General features: G+C 35.4%; 1 protein-coding gene across 4 annotated transcripts in view; it reads right to left on the reverse strand.

Moving 5' to 3' along the window:
- The window catches only part of GLIS1 (GLIS family zinc finger 1), a 210,237-nt gene that overhangs the window by 127,046 nt on the left and 56,982 nt on the right, over positions 1 to 26,209 (reverse strand). For all 4 annotated transcript variants that reach the window (XM_087929939.1, XM_026707118.2, XM_087929938.1 and 1 more), the window contains exon 3: positions 8,139 to 8,334. In XM_087929939.1, the coding sequence (XP_087786065.1) occupies positions 8,139 to 8,334 (196 nt within the window). The remainder of the gene's footprint in view (positions 1 to 8,138; positions 8,335 to 26,209) is intronic.

Genomic DNA, 26,209 nt, shown 5'->3' on the forward strand with positions numbered 1-26,209 from the left:
AAATCCCCTGATCTCCATGACTACATTCTCTGCATCTTTTTTCTGTGCTATTATTACACAATAATATGCAGCAATTATTCTCTTATATGCATTTTTTCTTATCCATAGTTTCTTTCACTTCATTATTCTACCAACTTCCCATTAGTGTAATTTCATACTAGAACATAATAGAATAGCAGGGTTGGAAGGTACCTTGGAGGTCTTCTAGTCCAACCTCCCCTAGACCATTTTATGTCATGTGACCATGGTTTACGGTGTTTTGAATGAGGACCAGCCTTTACTTCCCATTTACACTTCTGTGATACTCAGTTTCACTCTGTAAAACTCTATGAAACTCATCCTTCAAATAATATGCAAATCCTTCAAGAGAACTTTTAGAATCCACAGGAGTGTGAACAGGCCACCTCTTCTAAATGGCTAACACATCTACATCTTTTTTCTTTTTTGAGGCTTGATTGCTGCTCCTGGCTCTGTGGATAAATATCTACTTTGCAAACCATTTTTACAGCATACACTTCTAGAGATAGCTAGGAACATTTTTCAAACGAAAGACGACATACAACATTAATAATTAAATTTTAAAAATGTTCTGAAACACCTCTTTCAAGGGATTTACATAGCCATAATAAGTAACACAGCAAGAGGTCTTTCCAACCTCTTTTTTTTCCAGCCAATAAAAAAGCATCAATAAAAGTACTTTTTTCAGGGGAATATTAGGATAAGCCACTAGTTTCATAATAATTCTTCAGATATGAGTTCAATGACATTTATTCCAAGGTAAGGAGGCAGTAGTTTGGGTATCTGAAGCAGCTTCTTTAAAAAGATAAATATTCCCTCACTTACATTTCCTCCCTTCTGAACACTGCCTTATAATATCTTCAGGAAGAACAAATATATAATTTGTGCTCATGCTACAGGCCAAAAGAGGGTAGACTCACTCACAAATCTATTCATTCTGGTCCTAGACACTGCTCAAATAAGTAAAAGTCTTAGATGAAAACACATCAGACAGTCCTAAATTTTTACTGACAGGCAACTGGCTAAAGTTGTTAATTTACCACTGTGAGGTAGCCTCTGCAAAAGGACATGGTTCCACCAGTAGGAAGAAGATGAATCCTCCATTCTTATAGATTAATGGTTTCAGCTGCTTGGGGCATGGGATTTGTGACCACATCACAGTATAAAAAGCATGGTGACTTTGAAAAAAAATTGTAATAACATTGAGTTGTGCAACATTACATCTGGGTAACAAAAATGAAAGGCATATGTACAGAATCATCATAGACCCCGGCATAGAAATATTACATGTGGGTGTCCTTTTCAACCACAAGTTAAATATGAACCAGCAGTATGATGCAGCTGCTAAAAAAGCAAATGCTACTGCAGAAGCACATCGTCCAGTTTATGAGATGTCATTGTGATTCTATTCTGCCCAATCAGATTCCCACCTGGAAAGCCATATCCAGTTCTGGGTATCCACAACTGAAAAACAAGAGACAAACTGGAACAAATCCAAATAGTCAACTACCTGGAAATCTAGTTCTATGATGAATCTGGATATCTTTAGCCTACAGAAGAGAAGGTAAAGATATGATAGTGACCTTCAAAGATCTTAAGATCTGTCACACAGAAGAGGAAGTAGACTTTCTCTTTATTGCCCAGAGATTCAAGTTCAGAACTAATAAGTCAAAACTGCAGGGAAACAGGCTCATGCTTCACATCAAGAAAGATGTCCTATGAAGAAATGTTATTTGATAGAACAGATAAATCCAGATTTCAAATCCTAGGAAATAGACTAAAGAAAATAGCTTAAGGGTTATGTTTAACTTAAGGCAATGTGGAAAATGACAGAAAATGTCAACATCTTCCTCTCCTTTGTCTATTCTAGAGAAATTTACTACAGCTATGCAGTGCCTAAGACTAGAAGGCAAGACATTTGAAAATACTTTGGAGTGTCCCAGAGCCATCCGTCTGCAGCTCCTTAAAGCAGCTACATTTTTTTCCAGGGTCATGCAGCTGCCCTCTGAGGTCTATTTTGGCCTTTGAATCCAAAGCACCATGCTGGCCTAAAGCTTGCCATTTACGTGCCATTTGGCAAAAACAAATTTCAAGTCCTGGATCACCTACCATTAGATCAAGTTTAAAGGTATTTTACACAACTGAGGTGCATTGACATTTTTCTTGGACTGACTTAAATTTGTTGCATATTTGATTTCATCTTAGCATTTAAGAATATTTTCCAACACACATGCAGTGTTGGATTTCATAGGATAGGAAGTGTCAGGCAGGCTGACAGAAATAATGGAACAAAATGACAGATGAAATGATTGTACCCAAATGGAAGCAACAAGTACAACGTAAAGAGGATGGATACATTTGTCTTATCCCTTGTAATGGGGAGAATTCTCTATTTACTATGAGTTGTAGGGAGATAGTGTACAAGTTGGTCCCTAAAGAATCCAGCACTAAAATTGTGCTTACAATGTTAATGAAAAGCACGGCTGGTGTTGATATTATATAACCCTAGTAATATATTGCTGCTAGGAGATAATCTATTTTATACACTTAAGATTTTGATTAATCAATCATCAAGGGAAAGCCTAAACAGAACAAATTATATCAATCTAATATTAAACACAAAGATATGTGTTCCTTGGATTCTTATTAGAAAAAAGGCAGTTGTTTCAGTACTAGACAGTGGCATTAGATGTTTTGCCAAGCCACAACCATATTACCAGCATTATCTAGAATGCCAGGTGCAGTCATGTCTCCTTCCAGAAGCTTTCTAAAACTAAACACAAGTGATGAAATTAGGCTGAGGCTATCAATTACAAGCATAGATCACAAGTCACATTCAGCCATCAATTACTTCTTGAATTTCACTTTTTGAAGTCTGGTTTGTCAACTAGTCACAATGTGAATTCATAAGAACATTATACAGATAATCCTCAAGTTACAACAGTTCATTTAGTGGTCATTCAAAGTTGTAACAGCACTGAAAAAAGTGACATGACTGTTTTTCACACTGTTGCAGCATCCTCTTGGTCAGATGATCAAAATTCAGATGTTTGGCAACTGGTTCATGTTTATGACACTTGCAATGTCCTGCAGGGTCATGTGATCACCTTTTATGACCTTCTGACAAGCAAACTCAATAGGGAATCCAGATTCACTTATACACTATGTTATTAACTTAACTGCAATGATTCACTTAACAACTATGGCAAAAAAGGTTGCAATATGGGGCAAAACTCACTTAACAAATGTTTCATTTAGCAACATAAATTTAGGGCTAAATCGTGGTAGTAAATCAAGGACTACCTGTAGTCTGAATTAAATTTGAAGAATCAGTGATATGCCCCTCTATTAATATAGCTATGATCTCTAATAATAAATTTATATTGACTAGAAGCCCGATTGAAATTCAACATTAAGAAAACTAAGATCATGGCATCCAGCCCTCTCAATTGCTGACAAATAGATGGAGAAGAAATGGAGGTAGTGACAGATTTTATTTTCCTGGGCTCCAAGATCACCACAGATGGGGATTACAGCCAAGAAATTAAAAGATGCTTGCTCCTGGGGAGGAAAGCTATGGCAAATCTAGACAGCATACTAAAAAGCAGAGACATCACCCTGCCAACAAAAGTGCCTATAGTCAAGGCTATGGTTTTCCTAGTTCCAATGTATGTTTGTGAAAGTTGGACCATAAGGAAGGCTGAGCATCGAAGAATTGAGGTCTGTGAACTATGGTGCTGGATAAGACTCCTGCAAATCCCTTGGACTGCAAGGCGATCAAACTGGTCAGTCCTAGAGGAGATCAACCCTGACTGCTCTTTAGAAGGCCAGATCCTGAAGGTGAAACTTAAATACTTTGGCCATCTAATGAGAAGGAAGGACTCACTGGAGAAGAACCCAATGCCGGGAATGATTGAGGGCAAAAGAAGAAGGGGGCGACAGAATATGAGGCTGGATGGAGTCACTGAAGCAGTCGGTGTGAACTTAAATGAATTCCAGGGGATAGTAGAGGACAGGAAGGCCTGGAGGAACATTGTCCATGAGGTTGCAATGGGTAAGACACAACTTCACGTCCAACAACAACAAGAAGCCCAATTAATTTGCAGTCTCTTTCAGCTTGCAATGAGGACATCCCTTAAGAAACCTACCAACCTATAACTTGGGCTTCCTTATCAAACAGTCACTTACTTTGGAGGGTTTGAATACGGTAATAAGGAAGGAAGCTATTACAAGTGTACAGTTCATTTGTGCTATGAAAGACAAGGCATAACCACTTCAACTGCTGAAGCATCCTAAAAAATTTGTTAGTGATGGTTGATAGATCAGATGTCAGGTAAAAGAACAAGAAGTGAAAGATTTTGATAGGAAACATGTTCCTTAAGTGTTGGATGGTTAGTTTTGCCTTTAAAGCAGTCAAAAATCTTTGACAGATCTTAGCAAAGAACAAAGAGGAGTTTAAACCAATGCTTTTATAACTTCACTGAAGGCTATCATATAAAGGCTTCTTTATATAATAATAATGTAAGGAACTGAATAACAATGAACATCTGACCTGTAAAGAAAATTAATCATTCAATTTCTCCAGAATCACCACCTGATTTGTCTTCTCTGGGTATTTTATAAAGTCTGTATATTTTAGAAATCTTCCTAACAGGATTCTACTGTAGTTAATACATTCACATTTATTCCTGTCTCTCTCCCCCCCACCCCAAAGAAAATGAATTGGGGGGAAAAACAATGATTTGCAGTTATAAGCAAGCAGAAATGGGTCTCAAGAGTAGGAGAAGGAGGAAGACAATAGTTCTGAGGGAAATGCTTGAAACACAATGGGGAAAGAAGGGGAACGCTGATCACTGGGTCACCATAGTGCCTGTGATGCCAGAAACAGGAAAACTAATGACAAGATCAACAAACTGATATATATTCACTATTCAGTTACTGAGAAAATGGCAAAACTACAGAACCTAGGGCAGGTTTCAGCAGTAAAAGGAATGATTTCAGTCACCTGCTGCTTTATATCACAATAGCATCTCTTTCATGTTCTGTGGCATATAATCCTGTGTTGTTCTGGGAATCTTCTCTGAAACAGAGTTGTAAGGAGTTCATATTTCATAAGGGAATACTATGATCTCCTGAATACAGACATCTGTCATTTCCTCATTATGGATTTTTCAAAAAGCTCCTGAAAAGATCTAAGCTGGGTCTTCTCTTCCTCCTTTTGTTTGCTCCAACCCCAATTACCTTTGCATCATAATTGTCGTCAATGACAGAATAAAACCAGCTTGTTAGTAGTAACCATGTGGATTCCTAACAAGATCAAGATGGCATTAACATATATAATGAAATTAAAAACAGAAAAGCTTCATGACAGAATTAAAATTCTTGCTGTCTCACGCTGGGACTATAAAAATTGGCATTAGATAGTATTCCAGATAAAAGCTGAAGTTTTGAAGGTTATTTTGTCCACCACTGTTCAAATTTTCAAAGAAGCAAATCAAGGTTTGGTAAAAAAGAAAAGGCTTGGTGTTTATCCAATTAGTTACTCCCAATAAAGGAAGGGTATCTGTCAGCGGACAGAGAGGAGGCGTTTTCTCCTCATAGTCTTCAGCATGGCCACAAAAACTGGTCTAGATAGCTGAGGGAATCCTCCAAATTAGAGTTGGAGGCCCTGAGCTACAGAATATGAAGGCCAAATTTTACATGATATTTACAAGTGCATTTCCTCAAACATGATAAATACTGGAAATATATTTTTTATTTGTAGCAAATTCCTTCTTCAGTAGAAATTCTCTATCTACTAAGGAAGCAACTTGACTGAAAACTGGATAAAAACATTATTTTATAACACTAGTTTTAAAAGAAATGTTTCAATTTCTTAAATAAAATTGATCTGAAAATAAATCTGTCACTGATATTATCAGATTAAAATGACCAAATCAGTTCGTCAATAATCACAAAAATGTAGAAGTTTATATTTCTTTTTTATCAATAAAATGAAAAAAAATATAGAACAGTAATATAAAAAACATTAAAATAATAATTTGAAAATATATATGAAGGAGTTTATAATTTTAAAACTGTTTCCTACATTTTGAAATGCTATGCCACTGAGCTAAAGGATATATTATATTTCTATTTCAATCTGGCAGTTAACATTAAAAAATAATTTATTGCAATGCAACAATTTATAATTTGGAAAAATAAACCTATAGTAGAATTACTTGCCAAATTTTGTCATTCAAAAGCGACTGAAATTGAGAAAATTTTGCTCCTTTTGTAGATGCATGTGACCATCTTGCAGATTTTGACCCACCTACTCCACAAATGCGGCTTTATGTTCAGAATCAAGTAATAGGCAAAACAATTGGGAATCTCTAAATAGAAATAGGATTGTATGGTACAGTAATTTGAAGTGCAGCTATTCCGCTAAGTAATGATAAAGATATACTCTTACTCAAACAGTCCTTCCTAATGTCCAAAGCCCCATCCTGATCTCCAAAAATACAATTGCCATTAACTGCTAAGAAAGGATAATTTTTATCCTGCTACATTTGGAAGCCATTTATAGAAATTAAACTGTTTGCTAGCTTTTATTCCTTGTTTTAAAAGCACTAATATCCTATTAACAAGACTCTATAGTACTTTTATATCGTCTTACAGGACGTACATACTGCTTTACCCTGTTTCCTTTCATGGTGTAGCATGGAAAGATCTACTTTCTGGTACTTGAAACTAAGTTTCTGATCCACTTTAAATTTAAGTAGATGATTTATTTTAACCCAGATTACAAACATAAGGTCTTTCTCCTTATCCACCACATCTTATGGGAAAAGTTAAAGATCAATTTGAATACATAGAAATCATGCTCTGTATAAGCCGTACTTAACTCTGGAGAAAAATATGAAAGATATTCTAGCTCCCCTCATAAGTCTCAAGAGACCCCAACATATATTATATTACATAAAGAGGCAAGATAAAAGAAAGGGATGTTTTATCTCTACATTAACTAAGTTACTATCTTAGCAAGTGATTAGCCAATATTAATTTAGCTTTAGGAAACCACGCCAGATATTATAGCAACGAAGGAAATTAATTAACTTGAAATACCATGGCATTATTCAAATATAGGAAGGGCCATTGCTAAAACACTGCAGAACTGTTTTCCAGAATTAAAGACCTAAATTAGTTTACAAAAATCAAAAGAAATGGCAATATGCCACAATTTGTTTATGGAATTTGTCAAAATGGCTGCCTTCACAAAACACAGTAAGCCAAAACAAAATATGATTTGGCTGCTACCTGATACCAATTTTTCAAGGGCAGAAGTTTGGACTAGAAAATCTCTAAGGTCCCTTCCAGCCCTATAATTCTATGATAATAGAGATGATTGTCCTAGGACATGGGTTACTACTTTAATCAGGAATTTTGAATTATGGGTGGCATGATAAGGGATGTTCCATCAAAAAAATTTATTTGGCAAAGAACTGAATCTGTTCTCTTTAAAGTGCAGGTCGTCATTCTTGAATAACTATTCATTCAGTGACTGTCAAAGTTACAAGGGTGCTGAACAACGGTGACTTATGACAGGTCTTTATAGTTGTGGTCAACGTGTCCCCTCTGTCATATGATCACAATTTGGATGCTTGGCAATTGTCTCATAATTATGACAATTGCAGCTTTAGCCATCATTTGCAACCATCACTGCTGACTTCTGACAATGTCAATGGAGAAGTTAGCAAGAAATTGCAAATGGTGCTCATGTGTCCATAGGAACTGCATGAAATTCACATAACAAACATAAGTACACTGCCACAACTGCCATCAGGTTGGCACAGTCACATGACACTGTGTTTTACAATCATATTGTTCAACAACAGAGTTGCAGGTGCCAATTACCAGTTAAAGGATTACTTTCATTTTGGATTGTAGCTAAATCATCCATGTTTTTCTGTTGAACTATACTGCAACAACAAAGTGTATTTGAGGTATAAGGTGTAACTATAACAAATTGAAAGGCTGGTGAAGACACGATATGCAAATGTGGAACCATATTCAGTGGGGAACTGTCACAACTTCAAAAATAGTTGTACATGAAAGATAAACAAAACTGAAAGCAATACCTGGTATCTGCACAAGACATGTTCAGCTGACTAACTTGGAGGAGTCTTTCACACGGCAACAGGTGTTCTCGGGCAAATGAGTTTCCTGAGTGGGAAAGCAGGTTCTGTCTACACAAAGGCCCCAAACTATTTGCCATCTCCATGTCCACCACGTTATTGTCAGACATCAAATTACAATGGCTGTAGCCACCATTCACTGTTAAAAGAAGAAGTGAAAGAGAAAAATAAGTATGAACTCTTTACTGAGAGAGTTGAAGTATCTCTCATGGTTCCCCTCCACCGTATTCCATCTGCTTTTGACAACTGGTTTAATGAAATCAGGAGACAAAATAAAACATTTCACATTAATTGTGATTCCGTTTTAAAAGATTTATCTACCCTGAATGATGATTATTGCTTTTTCCAGATACCATTACAGCCTTAACAGGATTCTTTTCAAAAGGAATGAGCACACTATGCACCAATGTTTTCTGTTTTATTTTGAACTGTCTTTTACTCAGACAACTAACAGTAAAAATTAAAAGCATAAACATCTTATGAAAACAATCCAAATCAAGTATCAATTAACGCAAAAGGGTCTGCTGAAATAGAAAATCTTGATCCTTTTTCTAAAGTAGCAAGAATAAAGATTGAAAGAAATTCCCAATGCCTAAAATCCCCTGTCCTTTGGGCCCAACAAACCAACCTCAGAAAGTGACAGCACCTTCACCATCTCTGTGGTTCTTGCTTAGAAGAAAAGAGGACTGAAAGATCAAATCCAAAGTTGAAGTACTATAGGGTGTCCTGCCAGAGCAGGGGGCTGGACTAGAAGACCTCCAAAGTGCCTTCCAGCTCTATTCTGTTCTACAAATCTCAGAGAAGTATTTTAGAATTTCACTTGCTGCTCAGTATATTTTACACAGGACCCAAAGATGATGATTTTAGAATCTGACAATTACCCTTATCTTAATATTTGAGTCTCTTTATTAGAATCTAATATTTATTTGTTAAATTTACTTCCTCACAATATCACTGTGGGATTACTCTAGGCAGCTTACAATAATAAAAAGGAAGAAAAATGAAAGGAATATAAATAGACCAGAAGTAAAATAATAAAATAATAAAAATAAAATACTGTCATCTCACCTATGTATTCGTTTCCTAAAAATGAGTTCACAATATGGAAGCTCTAATAATGAAAAAAAATTCTGACTAAAAAGGCAAACTATTTTTAAAAAGGATTTCAATATATTTAGTGTATACCAATATTAATTAGAAGAAAACTAATTAAAAAAGAAAGTCAGATTAAAATATTTTATGATTTAAACAAGAATTTTATTTGTTTACAGTTAATGATAATAAGTCTTTTAATCACAGCTGCAAATGACATGGGGAATTGTACAGCTTTGGAATTAAGTTTCTTATTTTAAAGATTTCAAGAGAACAGCTTTTAAACTATAAAGTGTACTAACAGATAAATCAATGTTTATTATAGGCTTGGAGTAGCACAATAACATACAGAAAAGAATTATATTCCAATATTTGATTCTATTTGAAGAAAATTCCAATTTTACATTGTTAGTTTTTAGATATTAGCAAAATCAAATTGTTCTTTTGACTTATCAATTTATATAGAATTTATTTTTGTATATTCTATACTAATTATATTCTATTGGAATAATGAGTAATTTTCTTTTTTTGCTTAAATAACTATTAGATTTTCAAATAAAGAAATAAAAACTAACAGAAACTAATAATTAAAATAAAATAAGAAAGAAAGAAAAAAAGAATAAAAAAGTAAAAGCCATAGTGCAGAAAGAAAAAGAAATGTAGGGAAATGACTTATGATTTTCTTTTACAGCAGACATCACCATAAGTTTCATTTTTCTGTTGTCTACCATTTGTCACTTATAATTTCTTTTTTTCTGTTTTCATGAAAAAAGTCCAAAGGGGGTTTCCAATGAGCCGTAAAATTATCAATGTCTTTTTTTAATCAAAGTTGTCAATTTTGTCGTCCATTGTGAGTAGTGTCAAATCTTTCCATTGTTGTGCATCTAAAAGTTTTACTGCTGTTGTCATATACAGAAATGAAGTTCCATGAAGGTTTTTTCCATGAGTTTTTGGGACAGCTAAGCTGTTTGCTTAGCAGCCCCATAAGGAATATCTCTGGTGTCAACTGTACATTAATCTTTAAGATCTTATAAATTAATATACATAATTGAATCCAAACTTTTAGCTGTTCTATATGTCCACCAAGAATGATAAAGTTCCCCCTTGGTGTTCATATTTCCAATATATATGTCTTAGATGTATAAAGGTACTTCATATAAATAGTTTTCCTCCTTGTGAATGTTAAGGTATTCCACATAGAAATGGAAGATTACTGAAATTTAGCATTCTCAGTCTCACTCTTGATTTTGAAATCTGACTTTATCACTGCTAATTTACTATAGTTTCCTAGGGAGGTTATGTCAAATTCTTGATTAAGTCTAATCAGCTTTGAACCAAATACACTTGGTTTATTGATATCACCCATTCCTATGAGCAAGACTACTGCAGAATGATTGCAACCATTTGCTTCATCACGTAATTTTAATTCAAGAAAGTGAAACACTGTTGGAACTACTGGCAACTAAGAATACAAGGAAGTTATTGAATAAATAGTTACAACTAGCCAGCTTTCTCATTTAAAGTAAAGGTACTAATAATATCTCATGCAAAAAAATGTGAGTGTAAATAAATAAATCCAATCACACTCCCAACAGGATAAATTCAGGGGACTTTCAGGTTCCTAAAATATGTTCTCAATATTGCAGTGCAGATTACTGTCATCTACTTTGCACTCTGGCTGGTATTCTTCCACTTATAATTATTACTCTTTCTGAAGTGAAGCCATTACTTTGTATTTCATTCCCTTCCTGTTTCAACACAAACTTCTGATTTCTTATTTGTAGAAAGAGTTCTTTCTATTCTTGGGTCTGTCTTCAGATTAAAATGGCTAATGGTGGTGTTTCCAGGTAGTCCTCAATTTATGACCAATTGCTTAGCAAGTGGTCAAAACTATGATGGACCTCCCTGGTGGATACTGTACTTACAACCCAAATTCAAAATTCATGAGGTCACATGACTACATTTCAGGCAGTCAGCAACTACATGCATTTGTAATCATTTGGAGCACCCCACAGTCATGTGAACACATACTGCACTTTTGCGAAAACCAACATTTTCTTAACTGTAAAAACCAACATATACTTACTGTATTGCATGAAACACTAATTACTTATTCTCAAAGGCTATCCAATTCCCTAATTATATAATAGGAAAATTAGCATGATTTTAACAATATTACCAAATGGATTATGCCCTGGGTTTAAGACCCTTAATTATGCCAAGATTAAAATAAAAACATAAATCCAATAAATGAGTCGAAGTACAAGATAAAATTCAACAATGGAACTTTACAGTGAAATTGCAAAGGTTGGGTGGAAAGGGCAACCAATTCAAACAGAGTTTGTATTTTAGGAATTTACCCAATTAAGAACAATGAACAAATAGTGGTAATGAATGTCACTTAAAACTAATGACTCACATTCCAAACAAATATGGGTTTGAAATATTTGCCTAACTATCCCTAGAGGCTTTGTGGCTTTTGTGGCATCTGCCAAATTAAGTCATTTGCTTATTCTTACTATTTTGAGACATCATACACAATGCACCTACAACATGTTTAAAGATAGCTACTTTTTAACTGACAGCTACAAGTGACAGTATCCTTTCAGAATGAGGCTTTACATGAGACTGATTTGAAATAAATCAAATCATCCATCAGAGCAATCAGCACTTGTCTTGCTCTTACATTTCCAGTTTGTCTTTCCACAACAGACAAGTACCTGTTTATTAGTCTAAGAGAAAATAAAAATTTTCCTTTCTTAAAAAAGACTGTTTATAAACCATGCAGATAATGCATTCCTGGCTAGTTAGGATAGGTGAATAGCTACTTTGGAGTGAAGTCATAAATTATGTTCACCACAGAGCTGGATACATACACAGCCTTTCAACATAATAAAAACTAGTGAGATGGGATAAGAGATTTCTTTTACAGAATGCAACAGTGTTATATTAAAATGCTAAGTTTAAATAACAGCGATGATAAATACAAATTTGTTTGAGTAACCACCGTTTTTTGTTTATGATATAAAAAGGACTATATGAGTTAAAAAGGGGAGAAAATTAAATAATGAAAAAAGTATTTTCAATGTGGACATCAAACACCATTTTTACAGATGCAACCATTCTACGATGCAGTGATCTATGTCTTCAATTAATCTTGTCTCATCGACAATGAAATCATGTGTCTGTGAATTAATGACTTTCAGTGAGGATTCATGGTAAACTAGGAATCTCTGAAGGAAAAGAGACATCATTGTGGTAAGATTAAGAATACGATGAATGGCAATATTATGAATCTGGGAGTGAAATCTATCCAGCATAATTTGTTGTATTTTAAGAGGTGATGATAAGTTATTAAAGTTTGAGAGAAAATGATGTTACTAAAATTGTTTATACTTATTGTTATGAACAGCATTTCTTTGTATATATTTTTTTATTTACCAATTCATATTTTTTCTATTTCTTTTTTCTGCAATCTGAACTTCTTTTAGTTTAATTTGAATTAGTTTTTACTATGTTTATTAAAAACTTTAATAAAATTATTTGTGTGTGTTAATTTTCTGCTATTCAGGATTTTAAATTAAGAATCACTGATTCACAAGAAAATTAAATAAGTTGTTCAGTACCAGTCTGTAAAATCCAGCATTTTGTTTTATTAGTTTGTTAATTTTTCAAAGCTCTAGGCTTTGCATATATCATGCTGTACAATATGTCATTTAGTCAACAAAAAAGCCATTGCGGTAAAAATGAGTTCCTTTCCCCCCCAGAAAGGAACCAATTTCCTCAACTTAAATTGGCACATCTATCTAGAAATGTGAACAATAAATCTTAAAATAAAAGAATTAAAAAATTAATAACCTTTATCACTTCCAAACTTTTAAGCTTGAACATACAGAACCAAGATCACACACTTTTTTTAAATGCCAAGATGACAAACGTATGGATCCCCTGTTAAACTCCCAGTACACATCATCACCAATCATGCTGTCTGATTTCATCTGGACATGTAGCCCCTTCTATCTGAAGTCCCATAAATATTTCCACAAGCTTTGGGTGCTCCAGAAAAGCTGCTACTGTGGGTACACAGAGAAGGAACTGTATGGGACATCCCTGTATAGCCATCCCTATATAGAATTGTATGGGACATCCCTGTATAGCAATAGAGAATAATCTGGTCATCCAGAGTTGGTTTATTGAACAAAGTGAGACAACATCCTTAAACATCAGATTTCTGAAAGAGTATATCATTTAGCTGTACACTATTTAATTTATTGCACTTTTGTATGGCTAGAAAATTCTATCCTTGGCTGCCAGAATAACTTGGCTAATATTGCATGCAATGAACACCAAATTGAGTGTGCATGTCTATCAGAGAGCAGTTTATTATCCTGCTTTACTATCTTTAGTCAGTTAGCAATATAATTGGTAAACATTTAATGTGGTCCAAATTCCAGTATTACAGCTTGGATCCAAATCCCATTTTTTAGAACAAATTATCCCTAATTTATGTAACTGAAATTATTCTGATACTACATTCATACTCCCATACCATTCGAAGGGTGTTCATTCCCAAAGTGCATAGCTAAATATCTATGGATCTAGTTGCCTCTTGAAAAAGCACCTTTGAGATTTCTGATACTAGTTTGTTAAATTAAGAATTATTTATTTATATATTTATATTTATATATGTTTCTATCACACGAACATTACTTCTCATGCAGAGAAGTCACATAGACGCAGCCACTACTGATATTGGAAAACCACCCCAAGCTCTGACACACACAGGAATCTGTGATGCATAGACAAGGTCATAGCTTTAAAATGTAGAAGAAAAATAAGTAATGAAGCAGAACCTCTCTTTTGTGATACTTTTCTGAGCATAGTCTGACACTGAGCAGAAAAAAGACGACAACAGTTTCACTTTGAAATTACTGCCAAAGAATGGTAAAAACACTGTATGTTCTTTCTAAAGAAAACGACATCCAATTGTTCTCTCACTATACAATATGTATAACTGGCAGGAAAGGGGTTCATTAACATCAGCTGAACAACTGGAAACAATATTCTAGCCATATATTTGGAGGAAGAGCAGACCTCTGATTATACCTTTCAACTCCTAGATTCTAGAATTATGAATAGAAGTGAATTGCAATTATGTGGAGGCCACTTTCCATTATTCCCTGTTATTGGCTGCTTCCATGCTAAGAAACATTTCAATGGATAATTACCCCACCCCACGTCAATAAACCACCAGACACTATAATGTTATAGAGTCAGACCAAGGGTTACCAAACTTGGCAACTTTAAGACTTGTGGACTTCAACTCCCAGAATTCCTCAGCCAGGAATTCACTAGGGAATTCTAGGAACTGAAGTCCACAAGTCTTAAAGTTGCCAAGTTTGGAGACCCCTAATGTAGACTTAATCAGCAGAGTCCAAAGGAGGAGTAAGTAGAGAAAATACAATATTCAGAGGAACTCAATCAGAGGTAATAAGTTATTCCATACAGTAAATATAACAAGGAATAAAGGTGAGGCAGGAACAAACCTGCTTTGGAGAAAACATGGTTCCATATGTTTATGCAGTGAACTGATAATAAAATTTTCTGAGGAAACCTTTTACAGCAAAAACGAAGTACAGCAGTCCTATCAAATACTGCCAAATGGGAAATGGGTCCCTTCTCTTTCTTTCAGTTGCTGCTTGGTAAGGACCTCTTGATTATTTTCTATTCAACAGCTGCAATTAATTGAAATTTTGGGCTTGGACAATCTTGAACTGCGTCACCTGCGGTCCAATCTAGACATCATTCACAAAATTGTCTGCTGTAGCATCTTGCCCGCCAAAGACTTATTCAGCTTCAATCACAATAATACACGGGCAAACAACCGATACAAACTCAAGGTAAACCGCTCCAAACTCGATTGCAGAAAATACGACTTCAGCAACAGTGTAGTCAATTCCTAGAACACCCTACCCGACTCCGTTGTTACAGCTTTAACCCCTCACAGCTTCAACCTCAAATTGTCTACCATGGACCTCACCCCATTCTTAAGAGGTCCTTAAAGAGTGTGCGTAAGTATTTATTTGTATTTACTTCCTTTGTTCATGTTTATGTTCATACCTATACTTGTTATCTTGTACATGTTTGACAAATAAATAAACAAACAAACTGCTTGGCCCACAGAACTGAGTATCACAGGAATGCTTGATAATACCAGTATCATCAAGGAAAACAGGCTTACATTGTTTTAAAAAAATAAAACACAACGCAGGGCACTTTGAACTTGTACAGTGCACACAGATGTAAAAATATTGTGTGACTATACCAAGGACATCCATATCTTAAGAAAGAACTAAAAATCAAGAATTCTTGGTTCTACATTTCTGCAATCTTAATGCAGATAATAATTCTAAGCCAAACTATACATGCTTTCTTGCAAAATAACTCTAACACCTTTGGTTTGAGTGCATTAAATGTTACCTTTAATGGGAACAAATTCCTTTTGGACTGAAGGACAGCATTTTTTCCCATACTAAATATAATAAGTTAATACAAAGCTCTCAGAAAAGGAAACAATGATGAATAAAACCAATTTTTCTTCACAGTATACACTTTTCCCGTAATTGCCTCCTTGCCAACTATTTATGTGTCTGAATGGGCTTCAATATTTTGTTCTTCTTATTAAATCCAAATGAAGCTCAGATGAAGATAAAGGTTTCTAATGCTCCAATATAATTTGGAAATGATATATTATGCATAAAAGAGACTGGCATTCTTTGAATGTTTTTGCGATAGTTCTCATTGTTAGCCAGAGTTTCTATTACAAAATCTCAGCACTTTAACATTGTGCTGTGAGCTGTTTTATAATAGAAAGATCTTTGGATAAGATAATTTCCAGATTAGATCAAGCACTGGATTTAGTAGTGGTAAAATATCATCCAACAATAAATTATAGAGTAAAATAATGATTGGTAGTTTGCAGATTTGTGCAGTCAGAATTTAACATCAGAGTGTCTGGGTGAAAAAGAACTTACCTAAATTGATTTTCACCTGGCTACTAAATTTTGGTATAATATTTCTTATTCTAATTAATTAGAAATCAATCAAAAATATCTACCGTTCTGTTGACAAAGAAAGAAATCTCCATATTATGTGGTAGTATGGACAGATAAGTTTTTTCTAAAATGAAAGAAAAGAGTTTTGGAAAAAAACCTGACTTCTTAATTATTTAAATATATGGCACAAAACATTTTTAATATAAAATTAATGCCACTGCAAGAGATATATTCAATAGCTGGTTCTGGGAAGAGATCTATATAGCAGCTGACAAAACCACAAAAAGCAAGCCACACAACTGCCAAGGAAACAATAATAAATAAATTGAACAAAATGGAAAACAGGGTTTAAAAAAAGGCAATTCTCCAAATACTCAACATCACATCTGTCCCTTGGAACAAATGAAATGGGGTCAATTTGAGAGCTCCAGATGTTTTTCTTTCTAAGACAGAGAGCTTTCTACCAGTATCCACAAAAAGAATTCAACCTCAATGTTGTCATTAAAAAGTTAAGATAACTCTGTAGCACTTCCCAAAGTTTTTCCTTTATTATCCAAAATTGCGTAGCAGAAAGTCCTTTTCACCACTTATTAAAAACTCCCTATTTAAATGTCTCTGTAGTGATTGGATAATGGGTTTTATTGATGTTTACTGACATTACCGAAAGAAAAACCACTTTTACCTAATTTTGGGTAATTTCCCAGGTTTGGGAAACACTGATTTAGAGAATTGGCAAATCTCACACAAATCTTTAGGTAAGATTTCAGTGATTTGACCAATGCATAGTACAATGTAGTGTTAATCTATTTGAATCTTCCAGATGGAAACATAGTAAGTCACATTGTAATATAAGAAATGTTACAGCAAAGTCACCACGCTAAAATATATACTGTGTGCAAATACATTCGGCTAGTAGAATCAATAGATATAAGCCAAAAGTTACCTTAATAAATAATAACAAAACAAAAGAACAGGTGGAAATGCCTTCTCAAGATTTAAACAAATATAACCACTAATTGTCCAAATAACTACTTTGAATTCAATGAACACAAACATTGCAAAAATCAGTTGCAGAAGGTTTTGTGTTGAGATTGACAAGGATTTATTTTCTGTTTCTTCACCATAAATTAGAAACACATATGATCATGTTTACTACATTGCGACCACATAGGAAAAGAAACTGTTTCTTTGCATGTAGTATTTCTCCATTATATTATATTCAGCCATCCAGCTGAATATAAGAAAGCTGTTACAGAATTACTCATTTGTTTGGAAATGTTGACTATGTTTTTTATGGAATTGATCAACAGCAAAGAAACTATAAAGCTAATAGATAAAACTAGATAATTTATTTTTTTTGGTCTACATATTGGCATTAAGGCTTACAATATCTTAATGAATTTGCTGGTACATCTATAGTTTCATTCCTGTTATGCATTACTAGACTTACAGCATGTCAAATAAATCACTGTAATGAAGTTTGATGAACAAAGATTTTGATGGTGGTACACCATAATTATAAACATCAGCAGTAAAGCTTTTTTCAATCATGAAAGGAAAAGCACTTTGATGATGGCCTAGAAAAACTGCCTGATTAAAATTACTTTTGGCATTTCAGGCAATGGAAATCTTCAAGTATTGCTCTGACCTTTACTCTTCAAAATGCATCTTTTGTTAGTAAATTGCAATATCTTTAATCATACAATATTAAGGACACTACGAATCAGAAGAACATGCAATAAGTTTGATTTATGTATGTAAATTTGAAAGAATCTATACCCATGGTAAAAATTATTCAACTTCTAAAGAAAGAAACGGCTATAGCATCACAATGATTTTCCCCTTTCATATGGAAAGAATCAAATGAAATAAACTGCTGGAACAGACATAATATTATAAAATTGCTATGAACCTTACATTCAGATTTCTTCTTGATGTATGTCTTATAAATTTAAACCTGAGTCAGATCAGGTGTAAGATTCAATATAAATCGAAAATCACCAGTCACTGTTTTTACATTTCTGCACATATCATATACAAAATGACTATTTCACAGAGCAAACTTTTACATCCATCAACATGTTATCATAAACCATAAGTATCTTTGTTAAGAAAAAGACAGATAACAAACTAGATGTTATAATGAGAAGAGATGTGTAATTTTACTGCTCAAAATATTTTAGTAAACATTCTTGCAACTAAACAGTATGAATTTGTGATGGAGGTAGAAGACAAGGTTTGCTCAAGTTGTCTTCTTTTTTCACTCATCCTGATCTTTTTCATCATTTTTTTCCAAGGGGTTGAGAACCAGCTGATCATTGGATACCTGATGATTAGAGTTTTAACTGGGGTGGGTGGGGGTGGGTGGGTGGTGGTTTAGAAGAAATTTTTAGAAGATCAGTTGTAAAAGAGACAAATATAATTCTAAACTCAGAAGTGCCATACTGTCAGCTTTACTGTCAGCCTGTACAAAGGAAAGTTCTCTCTAAGATGCTTTCACCACCCTCCTCTTCCAAATTCCATTTACAAGATGGCTGTTTAGGTTGCAACTCTTACTTCTTTCTCTGATGGAGATGCTTCAATGTACAGTGTGTGGGAATGACCTTGGGAGACTTGCCCAGAGAAAGTGCCTAGAGAAAAAATTAGATAAGAGACAATATGTCCTCAGCTGGATAAGGGTGGAGCAAGAGGTTCAGAAGAGACCCTCCCTAATTTCCTGGGACAAAAGAGATGGGGAAGGAGAATTATACTTTCAGACTTGCAAGATTCTGTTAATTTCATCTTACAACAAAGTAAAATAAGCTGATCTGGTTGTGTTTTCTGCCTGGTATACCTGGTAACAAATAATACAAATATTGGTGTTGTTTGGTTAAGATTGTGTAACCACAACCCCTAATTTGCTTTAGCAGAATAATTAGAATGGAGGTATATCGATCATTTCATTTGTTTACTAAACATTTGTGAATCAAAATCCTTGCTGATACCTTGCCAATCATCCAGAAATTGAATATACATTCTATCCATGCTATTATACTGCATTTTGTGTAAAAAAAAAAAGTCAACATTTTGCTACTTTGGAAGTTTTTTTAAATGAACTTTTTAAAAATAAATTTGCAATGTCCAGCGCAATAATATGGCAAATGCTACTTTCAAACATCTGCCCCAACTCAGATATCATTTAACTATTAGTTCAATTACTATGTTATATCATAGCATACTATACTATTTTCATAGCTATATTTTACAAGGACTTTAGTCCTACTATTAACACGTAACAATATCTAAGTCACATATTCATCTGATCAAAAGATTGTCATTGATATATGAAAAAATATATTAATATATATATATACAGAAAATGCTAATATATTTATAGACTCCCTGCAAACAGATTAGAAAAATAACAGGATATGTAGATTGTTAAAAACTCTAGAAAATATTCCCTTTTCTCTTTGTCATTTTCTGATCCATCTATTATTAAGCCTTTCTCTCTGCCACTTTCTGATCCATCCACCTTTACCTCTACTATTTTTCTCAATAGAACAGTAAAAGGTGAAAAATACATAAACTACAACATTTCTTTTGAGTTGCATGGTCAACAGAATGACAGAAAAAATAACTACCCAAGGGAATACACCAGACATCTGCTATTATTTCACTACCGGATCACAATGATGAAAAATCAGGAAAACAAAAAACAAAATGCATTAAACAAGTGGTAAGTCTGGAATGATTCAGTTTCCTCTCAATATGTTACTTTCAAAGATTTTCTTAGCTTATGAACCAAAGATCATTCTAACCACTGAATCATTGCAAAGAATGTGACAGCATCCGTCCAGGCACTGTTGAGTTGAGAAGGCTGTGGCTGAAATAAGTGTTTCTTTACTTCATCTCTTCTCTAACCTCTTAATTCTCTCTCTCTTCTGAATATATTTAAATCTTGAAAATATGATGCAACGAGACGGATTATATCACTGAATGCTAGTTTTAGACTTCAGAGATATGCTGTATACTGGCTCATTAATGCTTCACTTTTTCCAGTTCTTTCAGAGTTTATGCAGGATCCATCGCCATTTTGGTTACCTAAAATGAAGGATATGAACTGACCACAGTAAACACTTGTACATAATAAATTCTTTCTGATTATGAGAAAAAACTTTTAAGACCCACTTTGTTAATTGATAAATAACCTTTTATGGTTATGTGAAAGAATATAGAAAGAATTTGGTTTTATTAAAGAAAAGAAACCAGAGGGTTTTTTCCCAAATCAAATCAATAAAAACTAAGTTGATGGCCGCAAAATGCTTTGGGATTTTATAAAGTATACAATACTCCTGTCCACTATCACCATCAATACTGATGCTAATACTCCCACTGTTAAAGCATGAAAAAAGTCAAGGAAACAATAGTGCACTTACTGTAAGAGAGAAGATGGCAAGGAAGTAATGGACAGTAAGGAGAAAGCAGAACTGCTTAACTTATTCTTTGCATCAGTCTTCACACAAAAAGAAACTATAGCCCAACCTACCAAAAACCTAACTATAAAAGACAGACTAGAAATAAAAAATTAAAATAAGCAAGAAAATGGTTAGAGAACACTTATCTCAGGAGTGTCAAACTCAGCTGGCCAGGAAACAGCAAAGGATCGGCCTGCAGTGCCTCTCCCAGTGAAAACAAGTGTGGGGAGCACACACGTTCCATTTTCACTGCAAAGGGTTGCAGGAGGCCCTCGTGGCTGAAAATGGGGTGTGGGGGGGTCAGGTACGCATCCCATGCTCCCTTTTTACTGGCAGAAGGCTGCAGGAGGCCGTCACGACCAAAAATGGGGCACGGGGGGCTGCGCATGCACCCTACACTCCGTCTTTGCGGCAAAGGGCTGCAGGAGGCCATTGCAGCCCCCCCCCCCAGGCTCAGTTTTTGCGGGCAGAGGGCTATCAAAAACAAACTAAAAACAAAACAAAAGGAGAAATATTTTCCCTTTTATGTTTGGGCATGCAAGAAGGGATAGGAAAAGAGGAAGAGGAAGAAGAAGAAAGAAAAGGAAAGATGGGAAGAGAGCAAGAAAGGAGAATGAAGAGGAAAGGAAGAAGAAAAGGAAGGAAGGAAGGAAGGAAGGAAGGAAGGAAGGAAGGAAGGAAGGAAGGAAGGAAGGAAGGAAGGAAGGAAGGAAGGAAGGAAGGAAGATTAGAAGAGTGAGGGTGGGTCTCAGGGAAGTCCTGCCTTAGCACTTGGCCACCACAGATGCCCCCAACACAAGTCCTATGTCATGCCCACTATGGCCAGACCCACCCTAGCCACAGCCACAACCAGCCCTCAATGAAATCGAGTTTGACACCACTGACTTTATCTTATCTTGATGAATATAAATCAATTGGACAGATTATCAATTGGACGGAGTTCTAAAGGATCTGGCAGATGTTACCTCAAAACCATTCAAAAATCCTGGAACTGGGGAATTACCTGAGGATTGGAAAAGAGCTGGTGTGGTTCCCATTTTCAAACACACACACACACACACACACACACACACACACAGAGCGAGAGAGAGAGAGAGAGAGAGAGAGAGAGAGACCCAGGAAACTGAAAACCAATCAGCCTAACACCAACACCTGGAAAGATACTGGAAAAGATAATCAAAAAACCTTTCTGCAAACATCTAGAAACCAATGAACTTATAATTAAAAGCCAGCACAGGTTTGTGAAAAAATAGATGCCAAATCAATCTTATTTCATTTTTTGATAAAGTGACTAAATTAGTAGATCAACGAAACACTGTTGACATAGACTTCAGCAAAGCATTCAAGAAAGTAGATCACAAGCTAAACTTGCAAATGACACTAAGCTGGTAGGAATAGCCAACACCCCAGAAGACAAGCTCGGGATCCCAAAAACTCTTGACAGACTTGAACAATTGTCCTTATCCTACAATATGACATTTAATGTGGAGAAAAGTAAGGTTTTAGGCATGAAAGACAAGTACAAATTAGGTGAAACCTGACTGAAAAACAGTAACTGTGAGAGGGATCTTGGAGTCTTTGTGGACAATCAGTTAAATATGAGCCAGCAGTATGCGACAGCAGCCAAAAAAAGCTAATACAATCCTTGGTTGCATAAACAGAGCAATGGAATCAAAATCACGTGATATATTAGTACTGCTTTATAAAGCTTTAGTAAGACCATACCTGGAATTCTGCATCCAGTTTTGGTTACCACATTACAAAAAAGATGTTGAGACTTTGGGGAAAAGTGCAAAGAAGAACAACTAAGATGATTAAAGGCCTGGAGACTAAAACATATGAAGAATGGTTGCAGAATTTGAATTTGGCTAGTCTGGAGAAAAGAAGGACTGGGGGGACATGATAGCAGTATTTCAATATTTGAGAGACTGCCACAGAAAGGAGGATGTCAACTTATTTTACAAAGCACCAGAGGCAGAACAAGAAATAATGGATGGAAACTAATCAAGGAGAGACGCAACCCGGAATTAAGGAGAATATTCCTAACAGTGAGGACAATTAACCCGTGATTAACTCGTAACTTGCCATCAGAAGTTGTGTTTCATCACTGGATGTTTTTAAGAAGAGACTGGACAGTCACTTGTTTGAAATGGTACAGAGCAGTGGTCGCCAACCAGTGGGACAGGGACCACTGGTGGTCCGTGAGAAAATTTTGGTAGTCCTCAGAGAAATGTCCCCCTCAAAGCACTCCCCCAAAGCAATTAAACCAGGCTGCACAGGAACACAAAGCTGTGCCAGCCACATGGCCTGCCCACCCGATGGCCCCCACCCTTCAGCCAAGCGCAAATCTTATCTTGAGTAGAGCCACCTGAGCTGGAACTGGAAGGTAAGACCAACGGCAGGGGAGGGAAATTTGCCCCAGGGTGACTTTCCAGTGGTGGGAAAGTCAGTCCCATATTCCAGAGCTGCAGTAGTCACAGGACTGGCCCTTTGGTCATCCCAGAGCAGCTCCTCCAGTCCATGGCAGGCCAGTGCACCCAGGTGGAGGAGCAGCTGCTCCAGGATGTGACTACTGCAGCTATGGAATATGGGACTGACTTTCCCACTAACATCAGCAAGTCACCGTCAGTCAAAATTCATATTAGTAGTCCACGGGATTTAAAATTATGAGTTTGGTGGTCCCTGAGGTCCAAAAGGTTGGCGACCCCTGGTATAGAGTTTCCTGCTTGAGCAGGGGTTGAACTAGAAGACCTCCAAAGTCCCTTCCAGCTCTATTGTAATTGAAAGCATAATTTCCAATCAGTTGCCAGAAATAGTTGCATAAATCTGTACCACAAATTGACCTCATTCACTAACAAACTGAAGTATCAAGCTGTATAGCACAGTATTTCTCCCATGCTCTTCTACTGCCATCCATCATGCTGTAAGTTTTTATAGGTAATCAAATGATGCCATTGTCAATTCACATTGCCTGAGGTTTGATTTGTAGCATTGTAACATTAGCCAATCCAAGAGGACCACAAGCAATCTTTCTTTTCCAAAATGAGGCTTTCCATCACTTTTCCCTCACTATAGTACTCACTTTAAAAAGCCAATCTTCTATGCCAATAAATCTTTAGGATGATATGAAATATGATCCTGTAAGATACAATATGAAGTTGGGGAGCGGAATTCTTCAGAATCCTTTCTGTCTTGCAAGGTATATGTCACCAATATAAATTGAGACTTTATGATGACTTTTAGACACTACAGGAGTGGGTCAGTTTGGTGCAATGGTTAAAGCACTAGGCTAGAAACTGAGAGACCACACAGAGACCTAGGCAGGTCACTCTCTCTAAGCCCAAATAAGGAGGTAATGTCAAGCCACTTCACAAAATCCTTGCCAAAACAGCTGGAGGGTCCTGTCCATGCAGTACCAGGAGGCAATAAATGACTTGGAAGGCTCCTTAGCTCCCAAACTGGGTACAAACAAATGTAAGTACAGGGAAATGCTACGTGTATACAAAAATCTTGCTTATTCTGCTGTTGTGGTTTCTACAAAAACAAATGTGGAGCCGAAGAATGAAAATGTCTGCTTTAACACTATTTTATCAAAGTTAAGCCAGAGAAGCTAACAGATATGTTGCTTGGGCCTGGAAACTGAATACAAGAGGCCAATCAGAAATTTGTTCCTATAAATACATAAATCAATCTGGTTATGATGCAAAATGGTACAAAAATGCCATATTTCCATCCAGAATTTGGTTGCCTATTAAATGCGTATGCTGTCCATCTCATTGTTGCAGTGACTCTACAACACTGTTGCTGGGAGTTGGACATATATATGCTTATATTATTATTATGGTTCATCACATGGTCAGCCAGATGTCGACTGGATTTGGCATATTTATTGATTATCAAGTCATTCCCAAGGACCTGGGATAAGCAAATATTATTGTTTGATGGTGTTGATTGTATAATAAAAGTATTATAGGCAATCCTTGATTTATGATCACAACTGAGTCCAAATTTTTTGATGTTAAGTGAAACACTGGTTAAGTAACTTTTGCCCCATTTTACAACATTTCTTGCACAGTTGTTAAGTGAATCGCTGCAGTTGTTAAGTTAGTAACCCGACTGTTAGGTGAATCTGCCTTCCCCACAGATTTTGCTTGTCAGAAGATCTATTACATGACCTGGGACAGATCTTTTTATTTTTATGAATTAACCCTGCACCTTTGGTTCTACAATTCAACATGCCAAGAGTAATTATTTCTCAACCAAGGCAACTTCTCATTGCAATTATGTGATAGTGGTACTTCTTTCTAAGTAGGAAGGGCAGGCAGGAGGGAAGTATATTATTAATTTAGCTCACTATTTGTAAAGAACGTGTGAGTGAAAAAAAGATTCACAATTTTTTTCTAAAATCAATGTATAGAATTTAGCAGTTAATCTTACTTTTCTTATCTAATCAAAAGCACTGTAGCTGTTAATATAATTTAATAAAATAATTTAAAAATAATGCTATAGATCCAGCAACACCAAGGAAGTAATCCAGCTGATCCCATGAGTCAAAAAGCTAAAAGCAATAAAGCATATATTAATATAGTAATTGAAACTAGTATGCCAGCTGACCTACTGAAAGTCAACTAATTTTTACATAAGGACAAAAAGATTGCACTTTATTTCATTTATTTTGTCTACATTCTTTGATATTCCTATATAATTGCAAGCTCTCTAACAAAGAATTCCCCATTAGCCATTAGTTCTTTTGATATTTATCCATATTATATGTGTGTTATTATTCCATTTTGGGGGACTTACAACTGTGTTCCAAGCAGTCAAGCTAGCCTACATGTCACTCCCTCATCTCTATTTATTTTCACACCACCACCTTGAGATGGATTAACTAAGTTCATACACATTCACCAATCTTCTCACCTTTTGAGGATTTGAACTGGAGGTGCCATAGAGTTTAACCACTGTGTCATGACACAACAATGAATCAACTTGGGGACTTTTGCCTTTTAAAGAATAAACAAAGTACATGCCAACAATAGAGTTATGAATCAGCTAAGTCATCCAGGCTGCTTTGGAAATACAAAACAGGGCAACAGCTATCATTTTATGGAGAAAATTACTGTAAGAGTCTTCCTTTCAGAGACCTACAGGCCAGGAAACTAGGGAATATCATTGTGTTATTTGTTCATAATTGAACATTTTGAAAGAAAAGCTGACTAACGCAACAAGTGGAATCTGTTTTCTATTTGTGGTGCCAGCCTTATTTGGCTTGGGCAATGTACAGCTTTCTTTAGCAAACAAATAAACTATAAACCAGTGACCCAAAGAATCTTGGAAATTTTGCTGAAAAAGACTCTGTCTCGCTCTCTCTTTCTCTCTGAGAGAACTGAAGCCTTTCAAGAGTTTCAAA

Source organism: Pseudonaja textilis, chromosome 3, assembly GCF_049901715.1.
Source record: "Pseudonaja textilis isolate UNSWEBS1 chromosome 3, rPseTex1.2, whole genome shotgun sequence".
NCBI classification, from domain to species: Eukaryota; Metazoa; Chordata; class Lepidosauria; order Squamata; family Elapidae; genus Pseudonaja; species Pseudonaja textilis.